We start from the raw sequence: 25169 nt of genomic DNA on the forward strand, positions 1-25169 counted from the left end.
AAAGGAAATGGACCATGTGGTCCAGGATTCTACTGCTGCAAATAAATGGCATCAGAAATGATACATGTGTATTAAGTGTCCACGTTTTATGTTCTGGTATTATAATTTGAAAATGAACTCCTCAAAGCGGCATTAGAATGATTTACATTATTTATGCAGTGCTCTTCCAGGGTGTTTAGATAAAACCCACAATTTACATGAGACCCATAACCATATTTATGCACATGTAATCTTCTTGCTTCTGATTTGCATGCTGGGAGGAAATCCTGCAACACAACATTTATTCAACTGTGCATTTGATCAAGGGTGGGGGGCTGTCAGGGCAGTAGCCCAGGCGTATTATATCTTAAACTCTGTGAGCCATTTTTAAAAGGTGGGTACAGGCATCCAGATTGTCAGCCATCTCACGTAATAAAGACCTCAGGTGATGATCACTGGGACATTAAAATGCCATCCAGGCTTTACCACAGACTTGAATAAATCATCTATAATCTGCTAGATGGTGACTTCATACTTGCTTTGTGCAGAGATCTGTCTGTGGCTAAAAAACAAAAATAAGGATTACCTTCTAACAGAGGCTGGTTGCATTTAGTGAGTCAGTATGTGTACTGACAATTTTGTTCAGAGTGGTTCTTTCATCCTTTCATGTCATTCCTTCTTTAGCTACACTGCATTTTGCCTCTTAACCCAAGGACATGTGTGGTTCTGACTTGTACAGAGAGCTTACTCTTTTGCTGTAGCCCAGCCCAGCCTAGTATACACCCAACATCTGCTGTCATTAAAGCACCTTTAGAGAGCAGGTGTATCACATATTTAAAAGGGGGCATGTCCTGGTAAATGCCTGACTCCCTTGTGCCCCACTTTCATGCATTCACATCAGTAACTGAGCCAGTGGATCTCACGAATGCAGTAAATGACTTTCCGGTGTCAGATTTCCCACTGATGCTTGCACTGGGCAGAGAAAGAGGAGGCATATGTCCTAAGCGATGGGTCAGAAGAACAGTCCCAAAGCCGTCCAAGTCATGAAATGCCTTTTGTGTAAGTCTTTTGATGGGAAGAAATAAATCAGCAGCTGTTTTCCAACGTAATTGACCTCTCGATTTTCAACCACACATCTTCAGTAGAGGCCATCTTGATAGCAGTTCAAAGGCTAAGGATAAAACCTCTGCAACGTACCTTAAATGGCGGACCTCACATAATTGAAACAGTACCATAACTGATAATTGATTTTCATTGCATGAAACCATGTCAAGGAGGCCCATAAACCATCATCTGCATCCATAGTCAGCTCTCAGTAAGTGATAGAGTCAAGGAAGCTTTTAGGTTCTCCATTCCATTCCCTTTCAAGCAAGTTGACTCATTGGCATGATGAGGTCCCATCATCACCATGATTCACTGCTCCATCAGTGAGATACAATACAAATCTTTCTTACGGTCATAGACCACCATTTAAAATCTGAAAAGTGCTTTAGAAAGTCAAAAGGTATTAAAACACAAGGTGAATATAAAAGTCTATAAAAAATTTGAAAGACGCTAAAAGAATCCAAAAGAAGGTTCAGGAACACTGGGCGGGTGTGGAAGAGCACAGAAGATTGATATATAAAGGCTTTAACTATCATTTACAGAGCACTCTGATATGTTCATTAAAACTGATTTGTCATCCTCCAGAACTCTCGAGCGCTGCTGTGCAGAACCTAGTAACACTGTAAGTTGCGGCAGGATCAGTATCCAAGAGCAGCAGGGAGGTGTAAAATTGTCCTGTGTGCCCTGGGTAAAGGTAAAGGGTAAAGGGACCCCTGACCATTAGGTCCAGTTGCGGCCGACTCTGGGGTTGCGGCGCTCATCTCACTTTATTGGCTGAGGGAACTGGTGTACAGCTTCCAGGTCATGTGGCCAGCATGACTAAGCCGCTTCTGGTGAACCAGAGCAGCGCACAGAAACGCTGTTTACCTTCCCACCGGAGCAGTACCTATTTATCTACGTGCACTTTGATGTGCTTTTGAACTGCTAGATTGGCAGGAGCAGGGACCGACCAACGGGAGCTCACCCCATCGCGGGGATTCGAACCGCCAACCTTCTGATCAGCAAGTCCTAGGCTCTGTGGTTTAACCCACAGCACCACCCATGTCCCTTGTGTGCCCTGGGTACTTTTGAAATAATGGGGAAATCAGGCTAGTATGAATGTCTTTGTAGTACAGGCACTGGAGAAGGACATGCGCTACCATTTCTATTTGTCCCGAGTCACAGGAACATTGTCTCTCTGGGTAGTCAATCATCCTGTATCTACCTTCAATAACGGCTGAGGGGAGGGCATGACATCGAGCCAGGGTAAAAGCCCTTCGGTGTTTAGGGACTTCGAGTTTAGTTAGATATGCCATAGGGGAGACAAAGTACCTTGTGGATTCCTTGGCTAGAAAAGTTGGGGTCCTGGCTAGATCCAATTGGTGCTCTGTGTCCACTACACATTGTTTAATGACTGCTTTGGCTTGATCGTATCCCATGCTAAGTAGAAGACCTGGAGAGAAGCCCAGGGATGAGATTTTAGTTGCCACTGCCTGTTTCCATGTGGATTGAAAATCAACGTTCATAATTAGTGGGGCAAGGCCATGGGGAAATAAAGATGGTTTAAGCCAATAATTAAGTATGGTCACCCACACTTTAGCCTCCATTTTAATGAAGCCCGTCTCATGTCTCAGAATAGCATTAGAGAAACGTTTTGGGACTTGAAGGACTGACCTTAGAAATTTGGATTGCACAAGTTCTAGCACTGCAAAATTGGAAAAGGGACCCAGCTGGGCACCATGGAGAAGTTGTGCTGTTGGCATGGCTTCAAATAATTTGGGTGCTGCTGGTATATAGTGACTACCTCTTGGTTTTTTTTAAAAAAAATAAGGATTGCCAATGAGCTTCTCTGAGCAATTTCAGCAGTATAGTCCCCATGGGCTTTCCTACTACCAGCAGAATGGAAGACTACCCCCAGGTATCTGAAGCAGGAGACCTGCTCAATCTTGTGGCCATCTATGCTCCAGGAGCGGCTTATAAGCATTTTTGGCAAATGCCATGATTTTAGTTTTCTGATAATCAAGTTCTAGCTGGACTCCCTTGCAGTACTGTATTAATGCTATCAGAGCTCTTTTGAGGCCAATAGGTATTCTTGAAAAAATGCTGCTTCATCTGCATAGAGAAGAACAGAGATGTGTCTTCCAGCTAGTTGGGGGGAGTGGAAGTTTATGTTTTGGAAATAGCCCACCATGGAGTTGATATAGAAATTAAATAAGGATGGAGCCAATATGCAGCCTTGCTTGACACTTTTCTCAATTTCAATGGCATTGGTGAGATGGCCCTGAGGGCTACATCTTACTTTGAGTGAGGTCCCTTCATGTAACATACAAATTAAATAAAGTAGACGTCGGTCTGTTGAGGTGGCCTTCAGTTTTCCCCACAGTGCAGCTCCGGATATGGAGTCAAATGCTGCTTCAAAATTGATAAAAGCAACATAAAGGGAGGTTGTGTTACGGGAGGAGTGCTTTTCAATAAGATGATGGAGTACTAGGCACTGGTCAATAGTGGATTAACCTTCCCTAAAGCAAGCTTCCTCCTCTGCAAGTATATTTTCTTGTTCCACCCAGTTGTGGAATTTCTCAGTGAGATACAGTTCTATCCAGCCTGGTTGTGGTGTGGTGTGCCATGCCATGCTGAAGCCCCATCACCACCATGTCAACAGCCTCCTGAAGTCTGGCACCATCCCTTTGGCCAACCAACTAAGGAGCTCCCAAGGTATTGGTGGTGATGGTAAGGAAACCAACATCTCTTCCAAGATTGGAGCTGTCTCTCTGATGCATACTTTGGCCCTAGCAATCCCCCTCCCCTGCTACTACAGAATTGAAGCTAACAGCCATCGCCACATCATCTTCTATCAATATTCATATCCTAAACTTCCTTCTACATACATCAAGAAGGGTTACAGGTCATGGGAAGTAAAACACACATGGCTTCATACTGGTAACTTCATCCCTGCAATCACTTTGGGGTGCCCCTAAGTGCCCATGACATGTGGGTCTCAATTATTCTATTTTATCACTGTTTCCTTAGCAGCCAGGCCTTCGACAGGGTGGTTGATAGTCCTGTTCCTTTCTCACTTCTCCCTGAGCCATCTCAGTAAGCTTCAAAGAGATGATCGGATTTACACTCCACTGTAATGACATCCTTAATGACCATTTGTGCCACTTTTAGAGTTAGATAGGGTTTCTTGTTTATGGCCTAGAGAGCACAGGGGTTATAAAATGTTGTAAAATGTAGGCACACTGGAGCCATGCTTAAAAACTATTCAGTGATGCATTCTATCTTTCTAATATTTGAAACATAATCTAAATCAAATACATATACTGAGGGTTCTCTGATTTTTACACCAGCACTATATATCAATACTTGGACAGAGTTATATGTCAGAGTGCATGATCCTGAAATATCCTCAGTAGAGAGTTATTCCCGGTGGCGTAGCGTGGGTTGTCAACACCCGGGGCAAGGCAAGTAATTTGCGCCCCCTAACCCGTGGATTTGCGCCCCCTAACCCATGGATTTGCTCTAACCCCCAGATGTTGCGCCCGGTGCGGCCGGCCCCCCCTGCACCCCCCACGCTACGCCACTGGTTATTCCAGGCCCATGAAGTTCACAGAGTGACCTTGGGTCAGTCCCTAACATTTATGCTGATACAGTGGTACCTTGGGTTAAGAACTTAATTCGTTCCGGAGGTCCATTCTTAACCTGAAACTTTTCTTAACCTGAGGTACCACTTTAGCTAATGGGGTCTCCCGCTGCTGCTGTGCCGCCAGAGCACGATTTCTGTTCTCATACTGAAGCAAAGTTCTTAACCAGAGGTACTATTTCTGGGTTAGCAGAGTCTGTAACCTGAAGCATCTGTAACCTGAAGCATCTATAACCCAAGGTACCACTGTATCACAGGGTTGTAGTGGGGATTAAGTGAGGGTATGTGTGAGGGAACCTCCTTGTGCCTACATTGTAAAAAAAAAGTTGTAATATGCATACAATGTATAAATTATATTTCTTTATTGTCCTATGTAGGAAAAGAGGTGTTGGAGGAAAATAATAATAGAGTGGTGTGAAGGAAATGTCAACCCACAGGAAAGATATTCTTACCCATGGATTACTGGTATTCAGTGAGCTTGTGCTCCTACTTGCCCAATTTTTGACTGGGATCTGATGGATATATCTCCCTAGGCTTACATAGATGAAGGCATGTGTAATGGCTTTAGGGGTTGCTTGTGCGTAAGTTACCGCCGCTCTGGGCTAGGTTGCCTGGTTAAACCATTTCTCGTTGGACAGCCATCCACTCCGTGGCTCTTCAGTCGCTGGCAGAATCCGTCAGTGGGCGTTTCTTGAACCTCTTCCAGCAAAGAAGTTCTTTGACTTTCCCTGCGCGGAAGTCTTCTGCGCAGGGTGGGTGTGGGCAGCAGAGGACCTGTGCTCTCCTCGCTGGTCTCCAGTGAAGAGTCCTGGAGCCTCCTCTCTGCTTCCCCCATCGGCCCCCCTCTATCCCTGGTGTTGCGCTGATTTTCTTCCCCAGCCGGAGACCTGCCTCTCTCCCTGCTTGGCCCCTCTCCAGCATTGCTGTGGAGCCTCGCCTCCTCCGCTAGTTCCGATGGCAGTTCCCTGACATCCATCTCCCCCCCAGAACCCCCTCCACCCCCGGCCCGACCTTTGGATCCAACTTCGTCCCTGTCCTCGGCCGACGATGCAGGGAATCCCCGGAAGGAGCTGTCGCCATCCTCAGAGGATTCAAAACCCGCTTCCCACCCGCTCTGATCTCTCCCCGCGGGGTGGGCCTCCCAGTCTGAATCTTCCCTCTCCGACGCTTCTCCTCCCTCCTCTTCGGAGGCAGGAAAACCCAACCAACAATGAGGAGAAGGCCTATTTTATCCTGGTCATTCAAGGCAAAGCAAGTGCTGCTTCTCTTAACACATTAGTCCAAGATATCAATGCTTTCCTTAAGAGAGAAGATCAAAAAAGTGATTCTTCCCTGAACATAAAAGGCCCAGAGATAACTATTGCACCTAACCAAGAGGATCAGAGAACCAACTTTACCTTGAAGATACAAGTCCAGGGGTCCGATGCCTCTCTCAACACATTAGTCCAAGAAATCAAAACTGTACTTAAAAGAGGCGAGGAAATCATTGGTTCTTCCCTGAACCTCGAAGTCCAAAGACTCAATGCGGAACCCAGTGTATCAGGTTTGTTTGATAATATTCAAATCGAACCATCCCTACTTATTTATTGGAATGGCAGGATATTGCTAAACAACCCCACTTTCTCCTTCCAGGTGTTGACGATACTGTTGATTCTCCAGAGAAGTGCTCTAAGCTCTCTGAAATTTGTAGCAAGGAGCAATGTGACACCATGGACAAAAATATTGGAAATTGTGGTGTTGGATTCCTTTGCTGCAGCACACTGTAAGATTCCTCACTTTTTCAAATGAAGAGCTATCTAAAATGACATTTCCACCTTCTATATTGTTATTTTAAAAAAATGTTTATGCCAAGGTATGTCACTCCCACCTTGCTGTAAATAACTTTTTAAAGCATATATTTAGATTTGCAAATGATAACAGAATATCACTGTTTATTCTTTCTCTTAACAGAAGAGATCAAGCAGCTAATTCTAGCCTAGATGCACCACCCCATGGTAATGAAAGTTCACCCAAGAGGGTCGATTCTACCATGACCATAATAAGCCAAGGAACAGATGTGTCTTTCAACAACTTCATCCAACATCTCAAGGCTTTTCTTAAGGCAAAAGGTCGTATAACTGGTACTTTCCTGGAGTTACAAGACCCAGAGACTACTGGTTCACCCAGCCAAGGCAATCTGACAGCCCAACTTGCACTGAGTTCAAAACACCAAGAAACAAATATTACTCTCAACAAATTAATCCAAGATATCAAAGCTTCCTTGAAACGCTACGGGATTGATATTCCACCCAACAATGGGGAGAAGGGGTCCCCTTTTATCTTGACCATACAAGGCTAAGTAAGTCCTCTCAACAGATTAGTTCAAGAGGTCAAAGCAACTATCCAACTTTTTAAATGTCTGATGTTTTATTTTTTTAAAAAATATTTTGTTGGAAGCTACTCAGAGTGGCTGGGGAAACCCAGCCAGATGGATGGGGTATAAATAATAAATTATTATCATTAAATTACTATTTCCTTAAGAGAGATGGTGAAACATACAATGAACGTGTCTGAACATACATTGCCTAGTGATTGATGGTTCACTCAACAGTGGAGATTGGTGGACCCATTTTATTCTGAGAATATAAAGCCAATGAACAAAATCTTATTTCAACAGATTACGTTTTCCTTAATGGACGAAGCCAAATTACGGTTCCTTCCCTGAGCGTATAAAACCAATGGGATTGTCACTTCCCTCAACAGGTTATTCCAAGAGACCCATGCTTCATTGAACATACAATGACAAAAGATTGATGCTTCACAGAACAATGATGATAAGATGGCTCATTTTATCTTGAGCCTAGAAGACCAATGAACTGATGCTTCTCAGATGATGGGCAGTGACTTCAAGATTGTGTTTTGCAGGGGTCATGCCACAGAGAATATATATATAAGCACATTCTAATGGAAGCAGGATGTGTTTAGTGTGCTAGTATTCTCACTGACAATGTTGCCGAGGCTGGTTCTCTTTGCCCTTTCTTGTCCATCCTTCTTTAGCCACAATGCATATTGCCTCCCACCTGAGTGCAGCTAGGTGCCTTGTTAAACTTCATCTCCAGCCTAACCCAGAATTGGGTAAATACACTCACCAGCTTCTGCCACCCAAACACCTTTAGTGAGCAGGAACATCACATATTTAAAAGGGCTGGAGGGGAGTTCTTTCTTACAAACATCCATGCATTCATGTCTGCATATGAGGCAATGGGTCCCACAAATGCAGCAAAGGTGTTTTCTGCGTCAGATGTTCACGATAACAATTGCATTGTGTGGAAGCGGCAGATTATTGGGCTTGAGATCACCGTGGTGACTTTGTCGCTGTCGTCTGCAGGGACCTACATACAAAGAAAAATAAATTTAAGAACTACTTTCTAATGAAGGTAAAAAGGTAAAGGTAAAGGTACCCCTGCCCATACGGGCCAGTCATGTCCGACTCTAGGGTTGTGCGCCCATCTCACTTAAGAGGCCGGGGGCCAGCACTGTCCGAAGACACTTCCGGGTCATGTGGCTAGCGTGACGAAGCTGCAGCTGGCAAGCCAGCACCAGCGCAGCACACGGAAATGCCGTTTACCTTCCCGCTATAAAGCGGTACCTATTTATCTACTTGCACTTGGGGGTGCTTTCGAACTGCTAGGTGGGCAGGAGCTGGGACCGAAAGACGGGAGCTCACCCCGCCGTGGGGATTCGAACCGCTGACCATATGATCAGCAAGTCCTAGGCGCTGAGGTTTTACCCACAGCGCCACCCGCGTCCCTACTTTCTAATGAAAGCAGGTTACATTTAGTGGGTTACTATCTTTACTGAGAACATTGCTCACAGTGGTTCTCTTCAGCTTTCCCTTCCCTTCCTTCTTTAGCCCTACTGATGTCTCAGTTTTGATCTGCAACACATCAGTTTAAGAATGACTGCACTTCATCAGTAGAGACCAATCTGGTATCAGTTCAAGAGCAATGGATGCAATTCCTGCAACTTACCTTGAGCAGATAACCTCACTCTGATTCCATGCATCACACCGGCAACATAACAGATAACTGCTTTTCATTATTTATACATGTAAACATGCCAAGGAGGCCCGTAAACCACCGTCAGTATCCGGAGTCAGCGCTCATAAAGTGAATGGAGTCAAGGAGGCTGTTAAGTCATCCTTCTTTTCCTCTTCAAGCAAGTCAGGTCAGTTGGCCATCCTGCAATGACTGCAATGACCCATGGTGATCATCATTAGCTCCATGATAATGGAGCCAGTGTGGTGTAGTGGTTAAGAGCAGTAGACTCATAATCTGGTGAACCGGGTTCATGTCTCTGCTCCTCCACATGCAGCTGCTGGGTGACCTTGGGCTAGTCACACTTCTTTGAAGTCTCTCAGCCCCACTCACCTCACAGAGTGTTTGTTGTGGGGGAGGAAGGGAAAGGAGAATGTTAGCCGCTTTGAGACTCCTTCGGGTAGTGATAAAGTGGGATATCAAATCCAAACTCCTCCTCCTCCTCCTCCTCCTCCTCCTCCTCCTCCTCCTCCTCTTCTTCTTCTCCTCCTCCTCCTCCTCCTCCTCCTCCTCCTCCTCTTCCAAGCAAGCAACAGGCAACACACAGCAGCCCCACCCAGTGCCCCTCCCAGCAGTTACACTTCTGACATCCCTGTCCTCAAGTAACTGAGTGAAAATGAGTGGCTGGTCAGAAGCTGGCAAATGCACAAGCTTTTGAATGGAAGCCAAGATTAGCTCCCACCCATGGTGCCTGATTCCTATTTTAAGTGACATTAATAAAATACAATGCACAGATTTCATTAGCCAGCTGCACAGCTCATAAAACTATGAAATGTACTGATTCATTGAAGTATAGCCATGAAAGGTGGGATGGTGTGGGGCCCATCAACATCATGCTGAGATCCGCCTGACGTCTGGTGCCATCCTTTAGGCCCTACCAACTTTGGAGCTCCAAAGGTGTTGGGGGTAGGGGAACTAATACAAGACTCCCCTTTTTCCATGGTCTCCCCTCCCCCAAATTCTGTGTCTGCTCCTTGGTGGAGGGGATTGGCAGCAGGTGCCCATCTAGAAGAAGCATCGTACCCAATTCCTGGAGCAAGGAACCACCCACTAATGAGACTTCTATCTTCTCATAATTCTACTTCAGTTTATTATCCCTTCTCTGTCCTGTTACTCTATTCAGGCAATGGTTTTGGAGACTGCATGGTCCCACATGGCTGAGATGAACCTTTCTCATTCTACAACTTTTTTTTTTTTTAAAGGTTAGGTAATCAGAACTGCACACACCATTCCAAGCATGGTCTAAACATAGATTAGTGTGTTATGATAATAGATTAGTGCATTAGTGTGCTGTGATTTTGTGCAAAATTGTACATTGCTTAATTGGAAGAACATTTCATTTTCTCCTCCTCTCAGCTTCCTCTTTATTAAACACTAGTGATCCATAAGATGACCTCTTCCCTCATCCCATTAGTGTCAAGTTTACTCAAAAGTCCTTGGTGAGGTACTTTATCAAAAGCCCTTTGACACACTCACCCACAAAGAAGGCTCATGAGGCAAAATGTTAGGATAATGGTCATATTTATTAATACAACAACTTGGAGGAACTGTAGACCTAATTAACCAAAATCAGAAAATACAGGCAGGTGAGGAGTTTAGCTAATTCTGGTAGGGAAGCACCCCTCCTTGGATTCTGACACAGCAACAAACTGGGTTTCTCCAGCGAAGGACAGGGAAGAAGTTACTCTTCCTTGGGAATGTCCACCCAGGCTCTGCTGTCCAGCATTCACTGAAAATACATTATTGTTGTTTAGTTGTTTAGTCGTGTCCGACTCTTCGTGACCCCATGGACCAGAGCACGCCAGGCACTCCTGTCTTCCACTGCCTCCCGCAGTTTGGTCAAATTCATGCTGGTAGCTTCGAGAACACTGTCCAACCATCTCGTCCTCTGTCGTCCCCTTCTCCTTGTGCCCTCCATCTTTCCCAACATCAGGGTCTTTTCCAGGGAGTCTTCTCTTCTCATGAGGTGGCCAAAGTATTGGAGCCTCAGCTTCAGGATCTGTCCTTCCAGAGAGCACTCATGGCTGATTTCCTTCAGAATGGAGAGGTTTGATCTTCTTGCAGTCCATGGGACTCTCAAGAGTCTCCTCCAGCACCGTAATTCAAAAGCATCAATTCTTTGACGATCAGCCTTCTTTATGGTCCAGCTCTCACTTCCATACATCACTACTGGGAAAACCATAGCTTTAACTATACGGACCTTTGTTGGCAAGGCGATGTCTCTGCTTTTTAAGATGCTGTGAAAATACATACTTGAGGCTTAACCCCCCCCCATCATACAAGTTCCACTAACAGATCCCTACAAGGTGCCCTTAGCTCAATAATGTCTCAGCATATCTAATCTTTCTCTCCATATCTCCTCAGCATATCTAATCTTTCTCTCCAAGCTCCCCAACTGGAGGCATCCATTGCACTGTCTGTCCCATCTGTACTGGATGGGTTTTGAGTACTGCAACCTGAACAAGTTGTGGGGGAGGGCAGGAAAGGGCCTTTTTTGCAACAGCCGCTAAGATGTGGAATTCTCTCCACATAGAGGTGCCCTCTTCGCTATAAAACTTTTCAGAATTTGCACCTCTTTACCCCAGCCTTTGACACCTGAGATGTGTGTTTTCAGAGCCTACCCTACACCTGTGATTGTACTCTGTTGAAGCTGTTTTGCATTTTGAACTTTAAGGTGTTGTAATCCACCCTGGGACCAGCCGCCGCCGCCACCACCACAACACAACATCTTTTTTTTAAAAAAATAATTTTTATTAACTGGCCAATCACATCAAATTAAATCACATCACATAGATTCCAAATTACAAAGCCAAATTTTTAAATTTTGTTGGGGGAACCCATACTTCAAGATCCAAAGGGGGATTCAGATCATCTTCTTATTACTGCGTTAATGTCCAAATCAGTCCCAATCAGTCCAAACAAAATTCATAATTCTATTCAGTCTTATCTTGGTGTTTCCACATCATATCTTGTTCATATAATTTCTATTTTTCCTTTACGATCTCTTCTGTTAGTCTCCTTAAGCTGATAAGCAAAATAATAATCCTGTGTGGATTTCCCGTTCCTCCACTAAGTCCAGATGGTTTCCATATATCTCCTTCGTAGATAACATCGCTCTTTCCATCATAAATTTGGCATTTTTCGCTCTTGAGTCCCACCGAGACATATGTAAACAACTCTATTTCTCTCTTTCTCCTCCCAGACCCAAGAGCTCCAACAATGCCTCCCAAAATGGCGACGGCATTTTTAACTGCGTCATTCCAAAACTCTTAGCTTTCCAGCTTCGTCTTGAAACATTGCTTTGGTTCGAAAGTTTATCTCCACACAGCCTTAAATCCACAGCTTAAGTCCTTAGTTCCTGACTCATTTGGGGAGGGGATTCTTGTTAAATCACATAATGAAGGGCAGGTTTTTTTCCCCCCTCCCCCCTCAAGTCATACCGTATCTTGACGTATCTTCTCATATTTTATTCTTGTCTTGTTATCAGAGATCTCTTCTGTCAGCAGTCTTTACTCCCCTTTTTCCTTGAAGCATGTGCAATTTATCTCGTCCAAATTGTTTCTTTTGAAGATGCTTGCAACTAGCAGCGCGAATCAGGGACGGTGTCGAGGAGTGCCGAAATCCCACAGGAGGGCTTTGTGCCTAGTGCCCCCACCCCCACAAATTCGGGGGTGGTATAGGGCACAGCAGGCAAGGGCCGTCCCCCCCCACCATCCTGGGGGGGTTAAGGAGGCTAATTACCCCCACCATAGCCTTCAAATTACCTCGTGTGGGTCGGAGAGATGTTATTGTCAGCCATCTTCCGATGCGCCACCTAGTGGCCCCCCTTCACAACACAACATCTTCGCCTAACTGGACTCAGCACCAAAAGAGCAAACAAATCACACCACTCCCAAATGCTAATCTAATTCATCCCAACAGATTGAAGTTGGCAAAAAAAGAGAAGGGAACCTGTGGCCTGTCAAGGAATTGCCTTTCAAATATTCTTATTCAGCCCCTCCTAACAGGTAATAATAATAGTATTCTAATAATTTATTATTTATACCCCGCCCATCTGGCTGGGTTTCCCCAGCCACTCTGGACGGCTTCCAGCAGAATATTAAAATACAATGATTTGTCCAATATTAAAAACATCCCTAAACAAAAGTGACTAGCAAAACCCCACAATGCAAATTGGAGGGAGGGAAGGCATAGCAAGATGGGGGAGCTTGAGGGGAAGCAGAAGGCTGATAATACCATGCTTTGAACATCTTCCCATTGGCCGTCAGGCCCTGATGTGGTGGCCTCCTTAACCCTCTCCTTCTGAAAATCAATTACCCGAGTTTTCTTTTGGGGAGGGGTGAGGTGCGAGGAGCATGCATGATATTGAAAGTCAAAGTCATAGCTGTCAACTTTTCCCTTTTCTTGCGAGGAATCCTATTCGGAATAAGGGAATTTCCCTTTAAAAAAGGGAAACTTTGACAGCTATGGTCAAAGTAGGCAGTGGAGCACATCTCCCCGTATGCTTATTGACTCTCCCAAAGAACACTAAAAGTGCTCATTGTTAGTGCACTGTACTTGGTGTCCTCTCTCTGGTTCACCTTGTGTTCTTGTGCTGCGATGCAAAAATAGCTCTCCTTTGATGCAAAGTGCCAAGAATTTCTGCCACAGCACATTAGGAGCATCAGTGCAAGATGGGTGGGTTATAAACAATAAAATTATTATTATCATTATCACAGAGGCTTATAAATAGTAAAAGATTCAGCCGTTGCAATAACATAAAACCTTAGTAGCATAAAACCTCTCCCTGTCCTCTTTGAGATCCCAACCATGAAAATCTACTACTACATTGCTGTCCTTTCTGGGATGTTCTTTGTTTCTCAATGTATTTTTTCTAATATTATTAATTATTGAATTTATTTACTGCCCTATACCCAGAGGTCTCAGGGAAGTTCACAGAATAAAATCAAAATATAAAACCACAAAATACCTAATCAAAATAAAAACAACAGCCCAATAACCCCTACCCCCCCAAAAACCCACCACATTTTTAAAGGGCAAAGGATGTCAAGGTATGCATACCATGATCTGTTGCAATTCGGCTGTTTCATGTGACAGCCTCCCTTGGAAGCTATTTTGCTTTAGGGTGGTCAGGTTGAAACGCCACCTCCCCATTGGTCTTTTAATATTGCTATTTTGGATGTGAGAGTTCTGTCCAGTTATCTGCAAGGCCAGTAAGACAGAGTTGTTCCGCCTGGCCTTTGGCTTGGAATCAACTTGATCCCCATCCTCTCTTTCCTTTTTCCTTTTTCCTTTTTCCTTTTTCCTTTTTCCTTTTTCCTTTTTCCTTTTTCCTTTTTCCTTTCTCCTTCTGTGATGGAACTCCTATTTGGGGACTTACCTGGCTTTTTTCTGGCCCACATAGGACCAGTCTGGATAGTTGGCCTTGGTGAAGATTTGAAGTTTTCATCCCCAAAAAGTTTTTGATTTGAGTTTCTACTGAAATGAGGCTGCATTTTAATGTTGCATTTTAATCTTGTTTTTAAATTGTATTTTAATCAATTGTTTTTATACCTGGTGTTAGCTGCCCTGAGCCTGGTCTTGGCTGGGGAGGGTGGTGTATAAATGAAATTTACTACTACTACTATTTTGCATAGAGAGTGGGCTGTTTGTTCTTTGCAGAATGAAATTGATGTTGGTTGTCATTGTTGCTGTTGCTGCTGCTGCTGCTGCTGCTGCTTTTTGTGTGTATGTATATGGAAGAGGGAGAGGGGGAGGGAAAGGGGGAGAGACACCATGCTCCTCCTTCTTGATCTGTCGTTGGCATTTGATACGGAGGACCATGGAACCTTCCTGGACCAGGTCTGAGGAACGGGAATATGGGAGAGTGTATTGTAGTGGTTCAAGGAGAAACCTTCACTTTATTTGGAGCCTGCTGAAAACATTCTTGTTTGGACAAATCTACCTGGATGCTTAGAAAGTTGAGGTGTTTTAGTGTTTTAACTTCTGTATGTTTTAAAGTATGGTTGTAAATTCTCTCCGTAAGTGACTCTGGAGGCCTATTCTGGATCCACACATCCTTCTACTGTGGTGACATAGGTTTCCAGGTGGGAATTGATCACAGTGAGAGTTTGCCAAACATGCCTTCCTCTTAGCTTGTTTCTCCTTTCGTCCTGAGTTTGTGCTTCATTAAAGTCCACGATGCCTTTGGTAGAAGCCAGTCTCCAATTGAAGTGCTCATAGGCCAGTGATTCCCAGTTGTCAGTGTTTATATTACTTTTTACTTTTTTTTAGATTTGCCCTGAGAGTGTCTTTAAACCTCTTTTGTTGTCCACCAGAATTACACTTACCATTCTTAAGTTGGGAATAGAGTAGTTGCTTTGGAAGACTATAATCAGGCATCTGAACCACATGACCAGTCCAACAAAGTTGATGTTGAAGAATCATTGCTTCGACACAAGTGATATTTGCTTCTTCCAGTACACTGGTGTTAGTTTGTCTGTCATCCCAAGTGACATGTAAAAAAATTCAGAGACGGAAACTTTTCAGGAGTTGGAGTTTGTGTTTGCAGCTTAATTCATATATGGAAGTTATTTTGTGTGTGCAAAGGTGAATTTGTGTGTACCTTGAGTCTTCTCTTTTACAAAGGTCTTGCATGGGATGGGGTGTTTTTCCTAGAAATGAATATTGTTGTTTAGTTGTTTAGTTGTGTCCGACTCTTCGTGACCCCATGGACCAGAGCACACCAGGCACTCCTGTCTTCCACTGCCTCCCGCAGTTTGGTCAAACTCATGTTTGTAGCTTCAAGAACACTGCCCAACCATCTCGTCCTCTGTCTTCCCCTTCTCCTTGTGCCCTCCATCTTTCCCAACATCAGGGTCTTTTCCAGGGAGTCTTCTCTTCTCATGAGGTGGTCAAAGTATTGGATCCTCAGCTTCATGATCTGCCCTACCAGTGAGCACTCATGGCTGATTTCCTTCAGAATGGATAGGTTTGATCTTCTTGTAGTCCATGGGACTCTTAAGAGTCTCCTCCAGCACCATAATTCAAAAACATTGATTCTTCGGTGATCAGCTTTCTTTATGGTCCAGCTCTCACTTCCGAAGATATTAAAAAGGTGCACCCATTAATGAGTGGCTTACAATGCCTTTTCTCTTTCTGTTTGCAGGTCAAACCGGTTTTATAGAAACTCGTGAAGCGTGCGAAGCCGCTGAAGGTTGGTGCCAGGAAGGCCCATGCAGTATTGGACCCATGGAAATTGGAAAGTGTGACACATGGATCTTCTGCTGTTCAGGGTAAAGTTTCCCAGTTTGTTTGTTTGTTTTTTAAATCCACTCTGCCCCAATTAAGCATGTGTTTGCATTTTCAAATTTTCAAATTTACATATACAGTGCACTGGAACATCACAGGCCCCAGTAGTTTTGCTTCTGGAATACAGTGGTACCTCTGGATGTGAACGGGATCTGTTCTGGAGCCCCGTTTGCATCCTGAGTAGAATGTAAGATGCGACTGCGTGTCTGCACTTGTGCTGGTCACATTTTGCCACTTCTGCGCATGAGCGTGATGTAATTTTGAGTGTCTGCGCATGCGCGAGTGGCAAAAGACGGAAGTAACGCGCTCCTTTACTTCCGGGTTGCCGCGGAGCATAACTTGAAAACGCTCAACCTGAAGCACATTCAACCCGAGGTATGACTGTACAAAGTTTGTTTTCTTCATAAGGAGCTGGTACCTGTTCGTTGGTGAAAACTAGAGAATGGCTCTGAAACCTGAGTACAGTGGTACCTCGGGTTAAGAACTTAATTCATTCTGGAGGTCCGTTCTTAACCTGAACTGTTCTTAACCTGAGGTACCATTTTAGCTAATGGGGCCTCCCGCTGCCACCGCCGTGCGATTTCTGTTCTCATCCTGAAGCAAAGTTCTTAACCCCAGGTACTATTTCTGGGTCAGTGGAGTCTGTAACCTGAAGCGTCTGTAACCTGAAGTGTCTGTGACCCGAGATACCACTGTACAACAATGTGAAGCAGGAGAGTAACTTTTTGGGGGGAGTGCTTTATCATACACAGACACTGAAAAATGGTGATTTGAAAATGCAAATACATGTTTAATTGGGGCAGAGTGCTGACAGAAAATCTGAAGGGGGATTTTGCTTAGTTGGGGTTCAATTCGGCAGCAGAGGAGGCTCTCAGGTAATGCAACCGGTGTGGTCACGCTGGGCACAGAGGTCATGGGGTGACACAGCATACACTACCACTAATGCATCCAATAAAAGGTGAGAGTTGTGGGGGTTTCCCACTTTTTGGCATCACACAGAGTGCCACTGAAATTTGATATGTCAAGGTCTTTTACTGCCTGCAGGTAAGAATGAGTTTTCTCAAGGCTCAGCTCTGGAACAATGAGGAAATCCCCCAGACCCACGAAAATTAATCATTGCACATTACAGCCAAAAGATGGTTCAAGGAAAAGTTTGAGAGGCATCCATACTGCCTTCCCAGCCTCTTCTTCACTTCCTGGGTTATTGTTTTGGGGAAGAGAGGAGGCTGAAGGAGATAATGACATTCACCAGCTTGTGTTATGGTGATATCTGTAAGTTCTTTCATGCAGAAGTACTATTTTTGTCCTTGAAAATCTGCATGAATATTCTCCAGTAGACTGTGCTTTCTGTTTCTTGCAAATGCCGTGCGAGGGATGTCCCTGAAAATAAAAATCTGCTATCTTCCTATAGGAACTATGGAAACTGAAGTTGGCACCTCATCAACTATTATGTTCTCATGTACATGATGATCCACTACTCTTTAGCCTTCAGAATATGTTACCATGGGACTGAGATCCTACATTGTTGATTGCAGGATTTGTTACACATCTTTGGAAAACCAGTGCATAATGTGTCAAATAAAGGAGATGATGTACCGCTAAAAATTCCTGTGTGTGCATTCTGTTAAATGTGCATATTGTCTATAAGGAAAATGGTTTTACTTTCAGTTCAGTGAGCTACTGGACTATGGAGTGATCTGCTGGCAGCCCTGCCAGAGAAAGAAAACCTTTCCAATTTTGGGAACACCTTTGGTGCTCCATCTTGTATTTGCCCTTGCCTGCTTCACAACTTTTACAGGCACAGAAGGGAGCCAATGGATAGTGCAGAGGCACTGCAGAGACATAACTAATCAACTCAGTGAGTGGACTTTAAATAAGTATTCTCCACCCCCCAAAAAAATCAATTCACACACATTTTTACAATGCAGTTTCAAATCACCGTGTATTTATTTCTGTGGTCAGCAGCACCAAGCTCTATATAATGGCAGATTCAGGGTATGTATTTCTATTGATGTTCCCCTTTGATAAAGAGATTGTATATTAAGCAGAAGACGAACCCCAAACTTAGTACTGCCTGCAAAAGAAAGAAAGAAATGAGTCACTGAATCGCTCGTGCAACAATGTGTAATTTAACAACAAATTCATAGCACTGTTGATGCCCACCTTTAGAATTTTTCTCATTGATGCAATACTGCTTTTGGAGATCAAATAACAAAAAAAGTAATCAAAAGCTAAAGGTGCTGAAGAAATTGCATGCTTGTCCCCACCATAAGTTAGAAAGAGAACCCTGAAGGCAGAGGGAGGCAACAAGATGTCTTCAAAGACATCTGGTGAACTCATGTTTGCAACCAAGGGCTCCATACAAAGTCCTGCCCTGTGGCAAATGATCTCCAGGAGAGAATGGCGAAATGGCTGTCGTCTCTTGCCCAGGATTCCAGCCTGATAAGAAGATCGTGATTATATTGTTAGAATTCCTGCTCCATGATTGCAGTCATGGGGTTGTTGTCTTTCACATGACGGTGTATGTTTTGACCCCACAGAATGGGAAGTGACAGAGACAGGGTGTTTGTGTTACTGTGTTCCGTGAAGTGGGATTATTGTCCTTTGTTCATTCTCTTTGCTGTCTGATGCTAGAGAGAGAGGGAGCCATGTTGCAGTGCTCTCTGTGTGTTTATATGTAAATAAAGTAGATTAGCCAAAATGCTGAGTTGCTCAGGTCTGTTACGCAAGCTGCACAAACTCTGCGGATCCCTAAGTGTGCTGATGTCTGTTGGCATCGGTCGCTGTGATGTTTGGGCTGAAGAAGGCTTTTGAAGCTCCTGAACAATTGACCAGGAGGGAGGGAGCATGCAAGTCGGGCATGTGTCTCTACCAGGGTCCTACTCGAGTGTAGGGCGACCTCCTGACACATATCACTTGCCATCAGACTGAGGGACTCATATATATAATGTCCAGTAGCACCTTAGAGACCAACTAAGTTTGTTCTTGGTATAAGCTTTCATGTGCATGAACACTTCTTCAGATACCCTTTCTCAGAACTGTTCATCTTCTGCTACTTGCTCAAAGATGAGGAGTCTTTCTTTAAAAAGAAACAAGATGAAGGGACATGGGGTAGCAGCTGTTGTATATTCAGCATTTGTGCCTTACATCAAACATTCAGAGAATTCTGTTGAAGCATTTTGTGGGGATGTTTAGGATAATAGATAAGGAAACATTTGTTAAGTGTTATCCTTCCTTCACTCATGCTAGGGTCCTCTCTTAAAGGGGTTATATAATGGGTGTTACTGGCCATACACTGAAAGGTTGTCAGTGAACTACCCTGCGTGCAGGGCTATGGGCTTGGCTGCCTGCTACATTTACGTCTCATGGAGCACCCCCATGTCCCATTTATCCTGATGTTCCCCAGTTCCCCCACTTGGGGGAGCTGGGAGGGATACACGCCCAAGGCCTAAGCCCAAGGCCTTCCTACATTCGGAAGTCTAATAAAGTTGTGGCCCAATTTTTAATTCCATAATGTTGTCAGAATCTTTTCTTATGATCCCTGGGGGCTGGGGCTGTCGCGCCTGGTCAAGCAATTCCCTGAGCTCAGTCAGAGCAAGTAGCCTATCAAGCAGAGAGAGGAAAAGGCAGCCAGTTATTTCCCTGTTCCAGGTTGTCAGCGTGGTCATTGACCCATATATGGCTGTGTCTTGCCCTGCTTTCTTTCTCTGTGTTTGGGGCAAATAATGGCGACCACATTTAAGGTTGGCTTAAGGGAATTTTGCCTACCTTAAGCAGCATGGACTTCCTCTGCCACACACCCCAATTTTCTTGTAATTATCAAGACAATGCCACACCAGGCAATGGCCCCCATTTGACTTACATGAAAACATGTTATTTATCAAGCTAAAAGAAAGAAAGGAAAAATCGTGATCAAAACAGGCTCAAGTCAGGAAACGCTAGCCTTGATAACTGCCTAGCTGTCTTCTGTTCAGCTCAACTGCTGATATATGACAAAATATATGATATATATTACTTAATTGTAATAACCTCGAAGCAGTTTAGAAAAAAAAGCTTTGCATTAAGATTATCAATAAAAGTAAGAGAAAACAAGTTAACCCAAAACGTATCAGTCAGATTGTTTCCCAGTTCTGCAGATACAAGATGAACTTTGTGGCTGGTGCACGCCTATAATATATAGAATGACTGAATAATTGAATATGAGATCAGAGCATATTGAAAGTCTATAACTTTAAGATCACAGTCCATACCTAAGGGAAAGTTTCTCATCCTTCTAATCTTATGTTCACTTTGTCATGTTTCTGCATGTTTGGGATACTTTTTTTAAAAAAACCAAAGTAGTCAACAAAATTCACTAACGCTTTTGAGCTTAGGGGGAACTAACATTTCTCCTAATATGCACATATATTGAATTAATTTTGCCCAATATTCCAATTTTTGCAAAACATTTTCGTATGTTATTTCCCCCGATGCATGCATTATAATGCAGACTTTCCAATAATGTGTAGTTTGGGGGTGGTTGAAAGCACAAAGTCAACAAAAAGTTAAGAAACCCAACACAAAGCTAAGAAAGCCGAATTTCATCATTTAGCCACATTTCAGATCACCTACTGTAAATGATAATATTGTCAGTGCTTTTCTTCTGGAGGGACGCAGGGGTATGCATACCCCTAAACATTTTGTAAGTTTGGCCTCATTGAGGGGCAGTATTTCAATATGAGTAGGAAAATGAGAGTACCCCTAAACATTTTTTTAAAGAAAAAAGCACTAAATATTGTTATAAACTTTGCATGATCGTGCTCAAAGATGGCCCAGCCATTAGGCAGGGTGAAGCTGCTGCTTCAGGCATCAGAACACCCTCCCCACCTCCAGGTCGCATGCCAATGGGTGCCCAGCCTGCCCCACCTCTGGCTTCAGTAGTGGAGAAGTGTGGCTGACATTGGCACCAATTTTGGGCAAGATCACATCCATTATAGGCCAAATTTCACGTGTGTTGTCATTTCTTTGTCAGTGGTGGGTGTGGCAGGGCATGTGGCGGTAGTGGCAACAGCAGTGGCAGGGCAAAGCAGCACTTCCTGTTTTGCCTTAAGCAGCAAAACCTGATGTGCTACCCCTTTTTGGTACTTTACATGTGAATTTAGGCATCCAGCACAGCTGACCTGCCAGACTTACCTGCTTTACTTTCACATATGTTGTATTTGCCATCTGAAAGGACAAGCATTTCCCTTCACAGAGTACAGGAGCTCTGCATGAACTCACACCACTCTCAAATGCAGAGCCATCAACCACAACTCCTTGGAACATGAACATGCTTGATGGCCCTGCAAGGATCATTGTGGCAAATTCTGCTTACCTTTTACAACACTTCTTCCCTTCAGAACATGATCCAAGGTTCAGCGCATACAATGGACAGTGTTTTTGACAGTCAGTATTCTTAATATATAAACATGAGATCTCATCAAGGTCCCTTAGAGCAGAAAGCCCTAAAGAAGAAAAGAAAGAAAGAAAGAAAGAAAGAAAGAAAGAAAGAAAGAAAGAAAGAAATGAATATGAGAGCTGAGATTTCAGTATTTCCCAAAAGTTTCCAACTCTTCTTAGCATCGTAATCCATATGCAACTCATGACCTGGTTCCTCATTTGATGCCAGATAGAGCTTGAAAAACGGCACAGCAGACAGCAGTTTTATCAGCTGTAAGCTTTCTGCATCATTTTACCAATCAACGTTATCGTCACCGACACCATCATTTAATACCTGGTCTTTTCCATATAGATTCAGTGTTGGAAAAGGCCACCTCTATAGAATTATTATTATTATTATTATTATTATTATTATTATTATTTATTTATTTATTTATACCCCGCCCATCTGGCTGGGCCTCCCCAGCCACTCTGGGCGGCTTCCATAAAAACCAAAAATACAGTAAAAATATAGAAAAGAATGTAAGTTGTTTTTATATGCAACAACAGCAGCAAGAATATTATTGGCACAAAAATGGAAGCAAGAAGAATTACCGATGAAAGAAGAATGGAGGATGAAATTAATGGACTATGCAGAACTAGATAAACTAACAGGAAGGTTTCGAAATCTGCGGGACCAGAAATTCACAGAAGACTGGCGTAAATTTACAGACTATTTGAAAAGTAATTGTGATGATCAGACTACGTTTGTAGGCTTGCAAGAAGTTTTATGAGGAGAATTATTGGAACTATTGCAAAAATGGATAAAGGGGAGGATGGTTAGTTATGATAATTAAAGGCACTATGAACTTAAGAAATGCATAAGAAGTGGCTAAAACGGTGGATCATCAGAGGTGCTGATGGAAGTCCAAAAAAAGAAGAAAAAAAGATTGTATAAGTGGTGAAATTTTGTGGTATGTACTATAATTTATATGTTAAAATTAATAATAAATATTATTTAAAAAGAAGAGGAAAAGGCCACCTCTTACTGTAGAATCTCCACCAGTGTATAAACACGCACTTGGCTGACAGAAGGTGAGATTAGGAATGGAAGAGAAATGTGCTTAATACACATTTCAATACAAATCAATTTATGTATTCTGTTTCCCAATCTCAACAGCCTAGGAAGGTGGTTGGCTGGTGGAGTGGTGGTGGTGCAGCAGCAGTGAATGGGAAAGAGCAACTTTAGCATACCACAACAGAAGGCTTCAACACCTTCCCTTTTCCCTGGACTATGTAAAATTTTCCACCCACATTCCGATATAGACAAAATCTTCACACCAAATGCACCCTCTGGATGAGATTGCAAAGGGTTGAATATGTGCTAGCATTACTACCAATCCTCCTCATCACCACTATTATACCATCTCCTTTATAAATTGTTTCCCTTAAAACATCTCCAGGTGATTTAAGATTAAAAGCACATACAAAAATAATCTTAAATCCAGTACAAATGTAGACTGGGGTAAAAATATCCACTTTAGAGAGTTATGGAAAAAGGAAACACAGATTGCAATATAGTTGATGCCTAAGGTAAAAAAATGCATTTATATGCATTTTGGTACTCTCTTTTTTTAGCTAAGAACTGCATTGCAATGTTCAGAGAAATGCAAAATCTAAAGGATAAAATTAGTTCAGGAGGTATAGATCAGGTCAATTCATGTCAGAATCTTCAACAAATGATTTTTCTTAGCATCTCTAAAATAGTTGTGATAAAGGGCAAAGGGAGTGGTTGGCTGGCAGGTTGTCTAGAAAACCAGTGTTTTCTGTTGGGTATCCGGCTTCAGCTAGCTTGCTATGCAAACATTCTAGAAAGATGCCTTGCCCTGATAATTAATAAGGTGAATACATATATATATAAAACATACCTGGAGAAGTCAACAGTGTCCGTAAAAGAAAAAGAGGAATAACCCAAAAGACTTTCATGGTTGTTTTACTGAGAATTTAACCACTGTGGCAAATAGGGTTATTTGCTGAATCTAATCAAAAATTAAATAAAATACTTGCTATCTTCCTTCTTGGTTTCTTCTGGGGGAGGGGGAATGCCTAGACACAAATAAATGCAGTGTGTGTGTGTGTGTGTGTGTGTGTGTTCGGTTAGGGTAGAGAGAATTGTGCAGAAACTGTCTTTGTGGGACTTCACACAGAGTTTTTAATGGCACACAGTGGAAAGCAATGACGGACGCACAGCAAGGATAATATTGAGTACAGATTATTCGCTTGGACAACTTTTGTCACAGGACGTTCAACAGTGAGACGGAATGAGGTGGGTAGTGCCTGACGTTGGACTTCATGAACATCTTTGTTGCCTACAGAACGTTCAAAAATACAAAATGTATGCTCCGTCAGGACAGCTGCAAACAAGTTATCCCAAAAATAGGTTTCTGTGAATTCAGGGGAGGGGGCCAATCCCTACTGAGTGCTTTTCATCTCAGAGGCACATGTAAACACATGGAACACAGCCACATTATTGGAACATAGAGCATTTGAAACGTGTGTTTTATCTCAGCAAATAGCTCTCCCTCTCCCGAATGCCTATAGCACATGTGAACATAAGAATGGCTCTGCTGGATCAGGCTGGTGGGCCATCTAGTCAGGTATCCTGTTCTCACTGTGGCTAACCAGGTGTCTATGGGAAGCTCACAAGCAGTGGCATAGAATGGGGAGTGGGCACAGGAGCAGTAGCCTTGAGCGCAAAATTGTGAGGGGCACAAAATTCCAACACCCGGTACTGCCTCAATACAGCCGTGTGCTTCTTTTGCTGGGCTCTGTTGAAAATGGCTTCTCTATGCAAACCAGGAAGTGGCCTTTCCAGAAAATGGAACAATTCATTTCTGTAGCTGTGATTTCTTGGGTGAAGTGGGTGCCGTTAGGCAGTTGAATATGTATGCATACTCTGTCCATTTCTCTCTCTCTCATTCCTACTCCCTGTGGCCCTGGACACTTGCAACCCATGCTATACCACTGCTCAAAAGCAGGGATGCAGGGAAATGTTGCAGGGGTAGTTTAGCTGCTGGTGTTTGATGCTGGAGGAAGATGTTTAGCCATAGCCATAGCCTGATCCGTTGTTAGTACCATCTCAAGGGGGGGGGTTCCCATTTTTATTTTGATCATTGTCCTTTATCGTTTTAAAGCTTTGCAGCTGCACTCACAAAACAAGTTCCAGGACTTTATTGGGACACAATAAAATATACTCATCCCATACATAGGAAAAAGAGGAAGAGTTTGGATTTGATATCCCGCTTTATCACTACCCGGAGGAGTCTCAAAGCGGCTAACATTCTCCTTTCCCTTCCTCCCCCACAACAAACACTCTGTGAGGTGAGTGGGGCTGAGAGACTTCAGAGAAGTGTGACTAGCCCAAGGTCACCCAGCAGCTGCATGTGGAGGAACGGAGACGCGAACCTGGTTCCCCAGATTACAAATCTACCGCTCTTAATGACTACACCACACATAGGGTGGACTATTCTTTTCTTGCAAGCTTTCCTCTTCCTTGCAATGGTAATTTCTAGATAGTATTATGCATGGGTGCATTCAACACTGTTGACCTGCAAAATCAAGTGGTGATATGTGTTCCATATCTCCAAACATCTAAATTATGTCACTTTAGATAACCACCCAATGAAGTAGATGCACAAACA

At 43.4% G+C, this 25169-nt stretch overlaps 1 protein-coding gene and 1 long non-coding RNA gene across 2 annotated transcripts; one reads left to right on the plus strand and one right to left on the minus strand.

The window, feature by feature from the left end:
- Positions 1-13512: 13512 nt before the first annotated feature.
- On the plus strand, positions 13513-17676 carry LOC310758793. Its single transcript, XR_014545910.1, has 3 exons — positions 13513-13645; positions 15929-16055; positions 17483-17676. It is a non-coding gene; the product is annotated as an uncharacterized lncRNA (long non-coding RNA).
- A 368-nt stretch (positions 17677-18044) lies between these two features.
- Positions 18045-23562, minus strand: LOC310758223 (uncharacterized protein). Its single transcript, XM_083604151.1, has 4 exons — positions 23397-23562; positions 21425-21554; positions 19840-19956; positions 18045-18145 (listed from the first exon to the last, which is right to left on the minus strand). The coding sequence occupies exons 1-4, from the start codon at positions 23452-23454 to the stop codon at positions 18136-18138; spliced, it is 315 nt and encodes a 104-aa protein (XP_083460277.1). The 5' UTR covers positions 23455-23562; the 3' UTR covers positions 18045-18135.
- Positions 23563-25169: the final 1607 nt, after the last annotated feature.

This window comes from Podarcis filfolensis (genome assembly GCF_964270895.1).
Source record: "Podarcis filfolensis genome assembly, chromosome: 3".
In the NCBI taxonomy this organism is placed as follows: domain Eukaryota; kingdom Metazoa; phylum Chordata; class Lepidosauria; order Squamata; family Lacertidae; genus Podarcis; species Podarcis filfolensis.